General features: G+C 44.1%; 1 protein-coding gene across 1 annotated transcript; it reads left to right on the top strand.

Annotated features, from left to right (window-relative positions):
• Window positions 1–557: 557 nt before the first annotated feature.
• Window positions 558–12,740, top strand: LOC104537486 (histone-lysine N-methyltransferase 2C-like; the record flags this gene model as incomplete). The annotated part of the gene is made up of 13 exons (XM_010180383.1): window positions 558–736; window positions 840–994; window positions 1,185–1,437; window positions 2,011–2,150; window positions 2,826–2,930; window positions 4,794–5,913; window positions 6,858–6,994; window positions 7,154–7,284; window positions 7,561–7,729; window positions 8,650–8,766; window positions 9,383–9,456; window positions 9,857–9,965; window positions 10,810–12,740. Coding segments are annotated over 13 exons (2,782 nt in total), but the record flags the coding sequence as incomplete, so codon positions are not given.

Genomic DNA, 12,740 nt, shown 5'->3' with positions numbered 1-12,740 from the left:
TATGTATATTTATTTTTTTTTCCTGGAGCAACATGGTGCTGTTGTCCCGTGGCAGTACCCGACTGCAGCACCGTGCAAGTGTCAGACAGCCTGAAAACTCCCCAGCTCTACAGAGTTTCTGTCACCGTGTGACAAAAGCTTGCTAGAACATGAGTCTCCCGACAGAGATCTTCCCTTTTGCCTCCCTTTCACATGCCCAACCAAACGTTGGGTGTCTTTGAACACTGAAGCCTGTGTGTGGACAAGGCAGGATGGACCACTTAAACCAGGAAGTTTAAATATTAAATACTAATTTTTTACCCAGGTAGATGGAGTCACAGGGAGCAGACAGTTCTGTGTTGAAGCCTGGGCTCTGTTAGTGCCTCTGTTTTTCTCTGTGTCTTTCCTAAGACACCACCGTTACAGGGGGGTATGAGATACTGAGAAGTCACAGCCTACAGTATAATGGTTTTCCATGACTGGTAGCAAGAAGCCAAGGCTGTGATAGCTCCCTGTCGTGATTTATAACTTAGGCTTAGCAAAGGTTTCCAAAAGAGCTTTTCTGGGTTTTGTTCCAGGGTTCAAGATCACTGTGAGGACAGAGACACACCTGACAGCTTTGTTCCTTCTTCCTCTCCTGAAAGCGTGGTGGGAATGGAAATAAGTAGGTATCCAGACTTGTCAGTTGTAAAGGAGGAGAACCCAGAACCTGTACCATCTCCCATCATCCCCATCCTGCCAAGCAGTACTGGAAAAGGTGAGAAACAGTGAGAACTAGGCCTTCTTATTTTGGTTTTTCTTTTTTTTTCCTGCATCCATGTGCAAGTAGGATTAACCTGGTGTATTCATTTTATTTTCAGGTTCAGAAGCCAAAAGGAATTATATAAAATCAGAACCTGGTTCAGGAGCATTACCGGGTTCTGGCTTCTTTGCCTCTCAGCTTGGACCATCCCAGAATGGTCCTAAATCTGGCCTTATATCTGTAGCAATTACTTTACATCCCACAGCTGCTGAGGTAAAAGAAATAAGCTTGTGTTACATATGTAAAATACAACAGCAGTTAATATATTTTTTATATAGTGAATCTGAAGGGGTTATAGCATAATATCATAGAGCAGCTGTTGTAATCTTGTAATAATTTATATTATTGCTGTCTCACCGCCTGTCTGATGAAAACAGAGGTATGTTTTTATTACTGCTTCTAGAACATCAGTAGCGTTGTAGCAGCATTCTCCAACCTGCTCCACGTCAGAATTCCCAACAGCTATGAGGTCAGTAACGCTCCCGACATCCCATCCTCCATGGCAAGTGCCAGCAGTCACCGGGTGAACCCCTCGATGGAGTACAGGCAGAACCTGCTGCTTCAGGGTCCCCAGGCAGCAGCCATGGGGCCTGCCAGGATCGTGGGGTCTTACGGGCTGAAACAGCCTAATGTGCCATTTCCTGCAAACAGCAACGGTGAGTGGGCATTAATTCTAGAGTTTTCAGTACCAAAATTTTGACTGAGTCAATGTTAAGGCATTTCAGCCTCATGAATTCATGTTCTAGTATTAAATAATCGGTTCTTGTTCTGAATAAAACTTTTCTGACATGATCAGTACATGTGAACCTGCTCCTGATGTTAGCCATAGCTTAACAGGTCTGATCCATCCCTGATTTCCATTATGTTATCTGCATCACTGTCACTGAGGTATTTCTTCCAGTAGTTCCCAATATTATTAAGGTTTTTTTGTCCAGTCTGATTTTAAATCCATCATTCAGAAAGAGAATTCCTGTGCTGGAAAACTGGGCACAATTGTTTAAGCAGGTATTCCTACATTGGTTTAGTTATATATTTCTTATACACAAATGTATTTTTGCCTTGTTCACACAGTTTGTTTGGTCTGGATTAAACAATTTCCCCATCAGGACGTAGTTTAAAGCTTGCCTCCCATGCCTTACCCTGGAGGATGCTCCTCCTGTAGACCACTGAAGAATACTGTGTCTTGTCAGAGATTCGGGTCAGCTTCTAACAGACTTTCTGTTTTCTAGGTATAGCTGGCTATAAGGATCACAGCCAGAACATTGCAGAAGGCTCAGCACTGAGACCTCGATGGTGCTCTCACTGCAAAGTTGTGGTCCTTGGCAGTGGAGTGCGCAAGTCCTTCAAAGATCTGCCTTTCCTCAGACAGGTACTGCAGCGGGAGCGCGGCTTCGGGCTCGCGGTGGCCAGTGAGCAAACTAAGGCCACGGAGGCTGCTGCTTGTCCTGCTGCCTGATAGCGCTTCCACATTTCTTTGTAGTCCCTCAGGGGATTCAGATGTCAGTCTCAGTTTCTTCTGACTGTTCTATGAACAGTCATCATTCAAAAAGTACCATTGCTTTTTGAATGAGTGAGATAAGGATGTAACAAAGGTATATAGTCAGAATTTGTACACAGAAGTAATGGGTTCATGTAGTCAGAAAAGCACTGAATTCCCAGTACTGGTTTGCAGATGGATCAGGAGATAAAACAGTGGGATCTGGCTTTGATTAGGCTGAAATTTTGCCATCTAAAGATAAAAGAAAGTGGATTTTACTTTGCAAGCGTGCCTATGGAGCAGATGGGTGCATGGTATAGAGTGCTTTATTTTGATTGTTAAACTTCTGCTAAAGGCAAGAAATGCAGAAGAACAAGGTTGTAGGTGGTGGTAATGTTAGATCTGTCAAATAATCAAGTATTTATATCACAGTATCGCTCATTATTTCAAAAATGTTCTACAAATAACGAGTCTCAAGCCAGATGGGAAGGTTTGTTTCATTACACTTGTTGTGGGAAAAATGGTATTAAAATGCCCTTCTGATAATCTTCTGTGTTTGTTTCCCAGGATTCCCAAGAAGGCTCTGATAAAACGAAGGACATCGTATTCTGTAGCAACAACTGCTTTGTTCTTTATTCAGCAGCTGTGCAAGCAAAAAACTCAGAGAACAAAGTAAGTATTGAATGGTAGACCCCAGTGAGCAGAAGTTATTGCAGTGGTTTTTTGAAGAACAGACACGAGGGGACAAGGGGGAGAGGTGGGAGTTTGCATTTTGTTTGAGAGGTTTATAAACGAGTTGTTCTGTGTGAGGACATCGAGATTCTGAACCAGCAGCATGCAGTGAAATTGGGATTTGCAGAACCCTCTGTTGGACAGAGATGTGTGGCAGAACAGTTGTCACCTTTGTGTCCTCGCAGGCTTTGGAGATGCAGGCTCAGAAAAGTCGACTTTTGAGTTCTCTGGGCATTGTATGAAACCATCCATGCACCTTTAAGGGCTCTTTTCTGCATTTTGTTTTGGCTTATATACAGTAAAACAATTTACAGCTATGCAAATAGTAACTGAACAGCAAGTTTGCACAAGGACTTTTATTTGTTCAATGTAACTGGAAAACTCATCTTACTCCGTTACTTCATGTGGGCAAGGGGCCATTTAAAAAGCGTTAATTACCAAAGCATTCACAGAGAGCCTCTGACTGACAGTGATGAGGAAAAACAGGCTGTAATTGCTGGAGAACGATGTTTCAGGAAACTTACTCCATTTAAAGTGGGACTAGGCCAGGGATTTTTCTCAGGTGGTCCCAAATAGTTCACTACAGACCCCACGAGGGGTCTGCGACACCTGAGAAACTCAGCACTTTGCACAGGGCACTGCTTCTTCCAGGCAATTCAGTTCCAGGTCCATTCAGTTTCAAAGGAGATAACTTAAATTGATCTCTGTTCATTGAATCATTACAATGGAGTGGTCTTCATTCAGGACTGAATGATCCTGGTGAGTTGATTTTCTCGTAGATAAAACTTACTGAGTACTTTTTTTTTACTAGCTTGGTTTCGACATTTTCTAGGTCAAATGTACCTTTATCCCCTGAGCCAATGGACAGAGCAGGCCATATGCTTTAAGCATTACCCTGTTAATGTTTTTTCATAGTCCTGTGTTTGTTGTAGAATATGCAGTTCCTTCAAATGCAGCCTACTCGTTTTTTCAGCAGAAATAAAAATAAATAACTACATGAATTTTAAAAAGAAACCCGGAGGAGAAGATAAATGTGTTTACATCCACATCCTCAGAGTCCCACGCAGCTCATTTTCACCCGCATTGAAACAGGGCAGCATTTCTGCACAAGTGCATCAGCATGTACATAATTAAGTTAATTAAATGTCGTGTTCATCCTCTTGATCCTTTCATTTGCTCTTTCAAGATTAATCATACAAAGCTCATTAAGCACTGTTTAATCTAAACTTCCTTTGTTGGTCTTGTTTTCTCCCCTTTTTTAACCAATCTCTGCAGGTTTAGTTCTTGTTTTCTGTGACTGGACAGTTAAATCCTCAAGGTGTGAGGCTAATCTGGAGCCCTGCAGGAATTTCTTCGTCACTTGTTTCCAGGAAAAATCTGTGGCAATGCTTTCCAGTCTTCCCCTTCTACCAAACCAGAAGATTTTTATTCTTTAAATGAATTCCGTGACCTATATTTTAAGATTATTTTGTGTTGTAACCAGACTTTCTAAAAATACTTAAGAAGTAGGTATGTCTAGGGCAATTGAGCAGTTTTTCATTCACAGCCTGGACAAAGGGTTATTTGGGTTTCCTGTATTTAGGGGCACCACGTTCTGGGCTGACTGGGAGGACTTTTGTGCTCCGTATCACCGCACAAACCGTGGTCGCGTGGGTCAGGGAAGTTTCCCCCTTTCTCTGTCGCATCATCATGATTTTCTGAGCAGCCTCTTCAGCTCCAGCCCGACAGTTTTTTAAAGAGATATTTGTTGGTTCGTGGCTTGGTTTGGTTTTTTTCCTGAAGAGTTTTCTGTTGATTTCCCAGGAGTCGGTTCCATCTTTGCCGCAGTCGCCAATGAAGGATAGGCCGCCCAAAGCCTTCCACCAGTACAGCAACAACATCTCCACGCTGGACGTCCACTGCCTGCCCCAGCTGCAGGAAAAGGTTTCTCCGCCATCGTCGCCCCCCATCATGTTCCCCCCCGCCTTTGAGGCAGCCAAGGTAGAGGCGAAACCGGACGAGCTCAAGGTAACGGTGAAGCTAAAGCCGAGGTTAAAAGCAATACACAGCAGTCTCGACGACTGCCGGCCTCCAAGTAAGAAATGGAAGGGTATGAAGTGGAAGAAGTGGAGCATTCAGATCGTGATTCCTAAAGGATCGTTCAAACCTCCTTGTGAAGAAGAAATAGACGAATTTCTTAAAAAACTGGGCACGACCCTTAAACCAGATCCTGTGCCTAAAGACTACAGGAAATGTTGCTTCTGTCACGAGGAAGGTGATGGATTAACTGATGGACCAGCAAGGCTTCTGAACCTGGATTTAGACCTTTGGGTCCATTTGAACTGCGCTCTTTGGTCTACAGAAGTCTACGAGACACAAGCTGGTGCCTTAATAAACGTGGAACTGGCGCTGCGAAGAGGCTTGCAAATGAAATGCATGTTCTGTCACAAAATGGGTGCCACCAGCGGTTGTCACAGGTTAAGGTGCACCAATATTTATCACTTTACCTGTGCCATTAAAGCACAATGCATGTTTTTTAAAGACAAGACCATGCTTTGCCCCATGCACAAACCAAAGGGAACTCACGAGCAAGAACTCAGTTACTTCGCGGTCTTCAGGAGGGTCTACGTTCAGCGCGACGAGGTGCGGCAGATCGCCAGCATCGTTCAGCGAGGGGAGCGGGACCACACTTTCCGCGTGGGAAGCCTGATTTTCCACGCCGTTGGGCAGCTGCTGCCACAGCAGATGCAGGCCTTCCACTCCTCCAAAGCACTCTTCCCCGTGGGGTATGAGGCCAGCCGCCTGTACTGGAGCATGCGGTACGCAAACAGGCGCTGCCGCTACCTCTGCTCCATCGAGGAGAAGGACGGGCTCCCCTTATTTGTCATCAAGGTGGTGGAGCAGGGGCACGAGGATCTGGTCCTGACTGACACGACACCGAAAGGTAAATGTAGTGAACTGAGGTCGTGACCTCTGTGGGTTTGCTGTTTGTTTTGTTAACACTTGTGGTAGGATAAATGTTTCACGTAAATGTTGCAGACACTGTGCTAATGTAACAATAGTGAGCGTCCAGGGCCTGTTTTGAACACGCTGTGAAGACTGAGGACACCTTTGAAGAAATTGTAAAAGCTGCAAATAAGACTCGTTACGAGTTCACAGGGGAGACCTGAGGTTGAGCATTGAAAATGAATTGAAGTAGTAGGGATGTCAGCGTAGGTTTCCTTTCATGAAAAGTGACTTGGTTTAAATGTGGTGTCATTACTCAGTTACTCAGTGATAAAAACTCAGTTGAGTTGCTCTCAGGGCAGGTAACGTTGTCTCTGGCAGGGCGAGGAGTGATGCATTAGACGTAAACATCCAGGCAGATTTTGGGAACCAGGCAGATGTGTGTGCACGTGGGCTGTGACGCTCAGGGCCGTACCCCCATGGTGCTGCACATGTTGGTCCCCTCAGCCCCGCTCTGTCCAGTGAAACCAGTGCTGGGAGAATCACCTGAACTGAGAGCTGAATATCATCAATCAGTGGAAATAGGTTATAGAGTTTATCTGGTAAAAATTCTACTCTGTGCAGGGTTTCTCTGGATAATCTGTCCGTGTTACGTTGCCAGAGGACTGAAAATGCTGCAAATACTGAAAGTTTCATTCCCAAGACTCAGGGGTGGACTAGAAATGTGCACGTTTGGGATTCGCTCAGGACAAAACAGCGACTCACCAAATCACCCCCTGCTTCACTCTGTAAACACTGGCCTCTTGGTGGATGCGGCCAACAACAAAACGCTTTTTCAGTGTCGGCTTCTGGTTCCCCATAACCTCAGGCATTCGCTTTAAAACCAGGGCGGTAGACCTCGATGTTCTGATCACTGCAATTCTTTCCCGTGTGGCTGTGTAGGTGTGTGGGACAAGATCCTGGAGCCCGTTGCTTCTGTGAGAAAGGAATCGGAAATGCTGCAGCTGTTTCCCGGCTATCTGAAGGGCGAAGACCTCTTTGGTTTGACAGTCTCTGCAGTGGCCAGGATTGCCGAATCGGTGAGTCTCTGCCCTCCCAGTTCTCGCTGGATCACCCCAAATTGTTGGATGCACACGTGAGAAGGGGAACAGGAAAGTGTGGCAAAGTAATTATTTTATTACACGCGATTAACATATAATTACCTGGGTTTTTCTTTCTTTTTCTCTGTTGTTTTGCAGCTGCCAGGGGTCGAGGCCTGCGAGAACTACACTTTCCGCTATGGCCGAAACCCCTTAATGGAGCTCCCTCTTGCCATCAACCCCACGGGCTGTGCCCGTGCCGAGCCTAAAATGAGTACCCATGTCAAGAGGTTTGTGTTAAGGTATTTTGTTTTAATTTCACATAGTACAGCCCAGGGTTTATAGGCTGCTTAGGGTTATTTGTGCTTTCGTCTGCTGCTTACAAACCCTGTCGTCCTTGGCTGTGTATGTGCATGCCCAAAGCAAAGGAGCTGCTTTGTCGTCTCTGCTAGCTGGCTTTCAGTGTCTGTGTGTCCCAAAGAGGTTTTAATGGGGTTCGGGGCCGTTTTCGGAGAAATCTTCAGTTTGTCTTGTATTCTTTCCTGTTACATGCCCAATTCCTACAGGCCTCACACCTTGAATAGCACCAGCACATCCAAGTCATTTCAGAGCACAGTCACGGGAGAGCTGAACGCGCCTTACAGCAAGCAGTTCGTCCACTCCAAGTCCTCTCAGTACCGCAAAATGAAAACCGAGTGGAAGTCCAACGTGTATCTGGCTCGCTCGCGCATCCAGGTCAGCTCTCCTTTCGGGAGATTTCTGTTAAAATCTATCACTTACACTTCTATTTGTAGATTATATTTTATATAAATTTTGTATTTGTGTCTATTTTAGATGTAAATATTAATATCAAACTGATATTGCAAGTTACAGCAATTGCAAAATGACTTCAAGTTTTCCCCCAAAATTGGCAGTTTTTATGTGGCAAATCAATTCCAGAGACTTGAGATTTCTTTCTAGTTACTGTAAATATCTTAATATATTTACATATATTAGATGTAATACATATATTAAGATATATTAAATATCTTAAATATCAAATTAAAAATTTGTTAGAGTCATCTAGAAAAAGAATTTCTGAGAAATATGCTTCAAAAAACCTAAAGAAATTTAGTAAAACTTAATCAAAATACGGATGTGCAGTGGAAGTACGATGTGATCAGACCAAGCTGAGTAAAGCAGCACGAGACCAGCATGAAGAGGTCAATACCTGTTTGCGTTCATAAAAATAATAAACTCTTGGCTTTCTGTGGTTCTGCTGCCGGTTTTGCTCCACAGACCATTTTGCAAACGCTTTGTAATTAATCTTGCTGCGTATGAACACGGTTGTTGTTTATTTTAGGTCGGAGTTACTGGGCTGTCGTGTTCCTGTTAAGGTTTCTCCATTCTAGTAAGGCCCACTTTAATTTTCAGTGAATTTCTAACCTCCACACAGTCAGGGAGCAGAGGTTTAAGGGAAGCCAAGTACGTTTTCTTGCATCTTAAAAATTGACTATGAAGGTGGGTTCTGCGTCTGGGCTGTTACAGCATCATCTGTTTCATCTCTGTTTACTTTTCACAGGAGTTTCTGCAGGAACAGTTTTGGGGCACGGTGAGGAATGCAGCATAAATGTCAATTTATTACAGAACTGTCAATTGCGGTGTATTTTTTGTAGGGCCTGGGCCTGTACGCTGCTAGAGACATTGAGAAGCACACTATGGTCATCGAATACATCGGAACCATTATCCGCAACGAGGTAGCAAACAGGAAGGAGAAGCTTTATGAGTCTCAGGTATGGGTGGTGGTCGTGGTTTCTTTCCCTTTCCCCTTTCAAAAGTTGTACAACAAAGCAGAAGCTGTTCAATGAATCCAGGTCCCCTGGATTTGTTTGCTGCTGTGCTCTAAATGCCATAAGCTAAAAATACAACCAGAGGAGTTTACAGGTTAGCAAAGGATCAGCGTATTTAAATGTTTAATAAATCCTACAGCACCCTCGTCAGGTTGCCAGTACACGTCCTCTGTCCCGGGGACAGAGCGAGCTCTGGCAGAGATGTCAGGGCCTCCGTGTTTAATGGGAATTCTTTAAAGCAGCTTCCTTCGTGTAACTCAGAGCAGTGCACATTTGTGAAGCACTCCAAGATCCGCAGTGCCAGGCTCTTGGTGCAGAAGCTGTGGGTGCGCTGTGGAGGGAAATCCTCGCTCACCAGAGATCCGTGGCCATGACCTCCCCATTCCCTCAGACCAGTGGGGGCAGGGCTGCACTGCACGCACAAGGTGACGCGTATGACTCCATGTCCCCCTCTGATCCTGAGCACAGGAGGACACTGGGAGGAAACCCATGGTGCTGCTTTGCTCTATCGGTGACGGTTTCCTGAAATCTACAGCTCTTTTTTCCGCCTGTTTTTCAGAACCGTGGCGTGTACATGTTCCGCATTGACAATGACCACGTCATCGATGCCACCCTGACGGGAGGTCCTGCAAGGTGGGTGCAGAGCTCTGCAAAGATCTCTGACCTCATCTGGGGCGTTGTCCTCATCCCTGTTTGTGGGGACTCACGTCTGTGGGTTTCTCAATGGTCTTTACTCTCTGAGCTGCTACATTCGGTCTTCAGACTGTTCCACTCAAATAATGTCTTCTTTTTCATGAGCTTTGCTCATCTTTGATTACATTTCTTGGCAGCTATGAAGAAAGAATGGAATTATCTTTAACATTTGATTTTTCTTTTGACATTTTCTAGGTAAAGAAACAAGTAGAGAGTAATGTAATTATATCTGGAAAGTCAGTGTCCCCCTGAAGCTGAGGTCATTCTCAGGTTTGGTTTAGATTTCCTGAAGGGCTGCGTTTCCTTAAAAGGTTCCCTTTTCCAAACTCTGTTCCTCCAGGTACATCAACCATTCGTGTGCACCCAACTGCGTGGCTGAGGTGGTGACTTTTGAGAGAGGACACAAGATCATCATCAGCTCCAGCAGGAGAATCCAGAAGGGGGAGGAGGTAGGGCCTCACATCTGCCAACCTGGCTGCATTCTGTTCTAGACCCTTCTGTGAGCTCTCGGTGGTAGCACAGCTGCTTTGTGTTGGGTGGGGTAGGGGAAGACCTTTCCTTTCCCCTCTTTACTTTTAAATCTTGCCATTTCACAGAATCCCAGAATGGTTTGGGTTGGAAGGGACCTTAAAGCTCCCCCAGTCCAACCCCTGCCATGGGCAGGGACACCTCCACCAGCCCAGGCTGCTCCAAGCCCCATCCAACCTGGCCTTGAGCACTGCCAGGGAGGGGGCATCCACAGCTTCCCTGGGCAACCTGGGCCAGTGTCTCACCACCCTCACAGTCAAGAATTTCTTCCTAATAGCTGGTCTAAATCTCCCCTCTTCCAGTTTAAAACCATTCTCCCTCGTTCTGTCACTCCCTGCCCTTGTAAAAAGTCCCTCCCCAGCTTTCCTGTAGGACCCCTTCAGGAACTGGAAGGCTGCCGTAAGGTCCCCCTGGAGCCTTCTCTTCTCCAGACTGAACAGCCCCAACTCTCTCAGCCAGTTCTTGTAGCAGGGGTGCTCCAGCCCCTGATCTTTGGGGCCTCCTCTGGACCTGCTCCAGCACTCAATGTCCTTTTTGTGCTGGAGACTCCAAAGCTGGACACAGCACTGCAGGTGGGGTCTGACCAGAGCAGAGCAGAGGGGCAGAATCCCCTCCCTGGCCCTGCTGGCCACACTTCTTGTGATGCAGCCCAGGATTTCCCACCAGGGCAGCCTCTGGCGTGTTTAGCTGTTTAAGCCACGGGTGCAGGACTGGCTGTGGTGAATCCCGGTTGCTCCGTAACCGTTCTCCTGTGTCTCCTTGCAGCTTTGCTATGACTACAAGTTTGATTTTGAAGACGACCAGCACAAGATTCCATGTCACTGTGGAGCTGTCAACTGCCGAAAGTGGATGAACTAGAATGCATTCCTTGCTGTCTCTGAGGGTTGCTTGTCCCTAGGAAGAAGTGATTCACGTTTTGATTTTGTCGACAGAAAAAATGTTGCCTTTTTCAAGGGGAAAAAAAGAAAAATTTTAAAAAAAAAATCATTTCTGGAAGTACAGATTTCTACTCAAGTATTTAAAAAGAAAAAATTAAAGAAAAAAAAAGAAAAAAAAAAAGAAGCAAGCACCAGAAGCAAGCCGGCAAAATCGGAAGCGAACTTTCCAGACGCATGGAGGTTAAACTGAATTAACAGAATGGTCCAGCACTTTTGTTTTTGAGCTCACTAAGGAGAAACTGTTTAACTTGGGCAAAGAACCGATGGCCGACCTGCGGGGGCGCAGGTGGGCACAAATGAATGTAAGACTGAAATCACCAGCGAAAGGGAGAAGTCCAAAGTGCTGGCCACAGCCTTATTTGATAAAGGGGCAGGCCCTCTAATTAAAGAAAAATTTTAAATAAAAGTAGACACCACTGAACAAGGAATGTACTGAAACGACTTCCTTAGGGATAGAGCTAAGGGAAAAAATAACTTGCACTAAAATACATTTAAATACTTGATTCCATGAGTCAGTTTATTGTAGTTTTTGATTTCTGTAAAATAAGAGAACCTTTTTGTATTTATTATTGAATAAGTGAATGAAGCTATTTTTAAAAAGAAAGTTAGAAGAAAGCCAAGCTGCTGCTGTTACCTGCAGAACTAACAAACTCTGTTACTTTGTACAAAAGTGTAAATATTTTGAGAAAAAAAAAAATACAGTATAAAAATAGTTATTGACCAAATGCTACCAGACTCTGCAGCAGTTCGGGTGCTTCTTACCAACCGTTGTCAGTAGGGATGTCACAATATGATCTCGTGCTACCGGACAGGGGACGACAATGACGGCATAACCAAAATCTCAGTTTAAAGAGAGGGGTTTTTATGTTTCAAGCAGTCTCAACTGTGGTCTTACTAGAATTTTTTTAAGTAAACCTTAAGCCCGGGAAGGGCCGTGTATATTGCAGCTCTGACTTTTGTAGATGTTTGGGTAATCTAGCTTAATTTTATTTGTATTATATTGTTGCATCCCTATTTCTTAAGTCAGGTTTTTTGTGCTTACAATTTGTGATAACTGTGAATAACTGCTAAAACCACCCAAAACAGAGGCTGGACATGGGTTTTTTCTTCAGCAAAAGTAGTCCAGATTAGGTGACTGTTCAGCCTGCGTTAAATCACGTAAACAGCGTAGAACCACGTAGTTGGAGCTTCGGTCTGAGACGATCGCCTTCGGAAAAAGAAAACAAGGAAAAAAATTAGACGTAATGTGCTTGCAGCTGCAGGACTCTGGCAATAGGGGTTTGGAAGATGTAATTTAAAGATGTGTTTGTATGGATTGTTTTTGTTTACATTTCTTTAAAAAAAATAAACACTGTTTTGTGTTTGCTTGTAGAAATTTAATCAGCATTTTGAACCAGGTTAGCTTTTTATTTTGTACTTAAAATTCTGGTACTGACACTTCACAGGCTAAATATAAAAAAAAAAAATGAAGTTTTTTTTTGTGTGCACAATTAAAGTGGACTGTAAACTGTTGGTATATTCAGTGATACAGTTCTGAACTTGTAATGTATATGGCATGATGTATTTTTATCTTACAGAATAAATCAATTGTATATATTTTTCTCTTGATAAATAGCTGTATGAAATTGTTTCTTGAATATTTTTCTTCTCTTGTACAATATTCCAACATCCTACCAGTATTTGTCCTACAGTTTTTTTTCTGTTCTGTATAATAGTATCTAATGTTGGCAAAAAAAATACAAAAACACCACAAAAAAA

The sequence above is a fragment of the Mesitornis unicolor genome, unplaced genomic scaffold, assembly GCF_000695765.1.
Source record: "Mesitornis unicolor isolate BGI_N332 unplaced genomic scaffold, ASM69576v1 scaffold5343, whole genome shotgun sequence".
NCBI classification, from domain to species: domain Eukaryota; kingdom Metazoa; phylum Chordata; class Aves; order Mesitornithiformes; family Mesitornithidae; genus Mesitornis; species Mesitornis unicolor.
The sequence above is the reverse complement of the archived record's forward strand: the minus strand, read 5'-3'. Positions and strand labels throughout refer to the sequence as shown.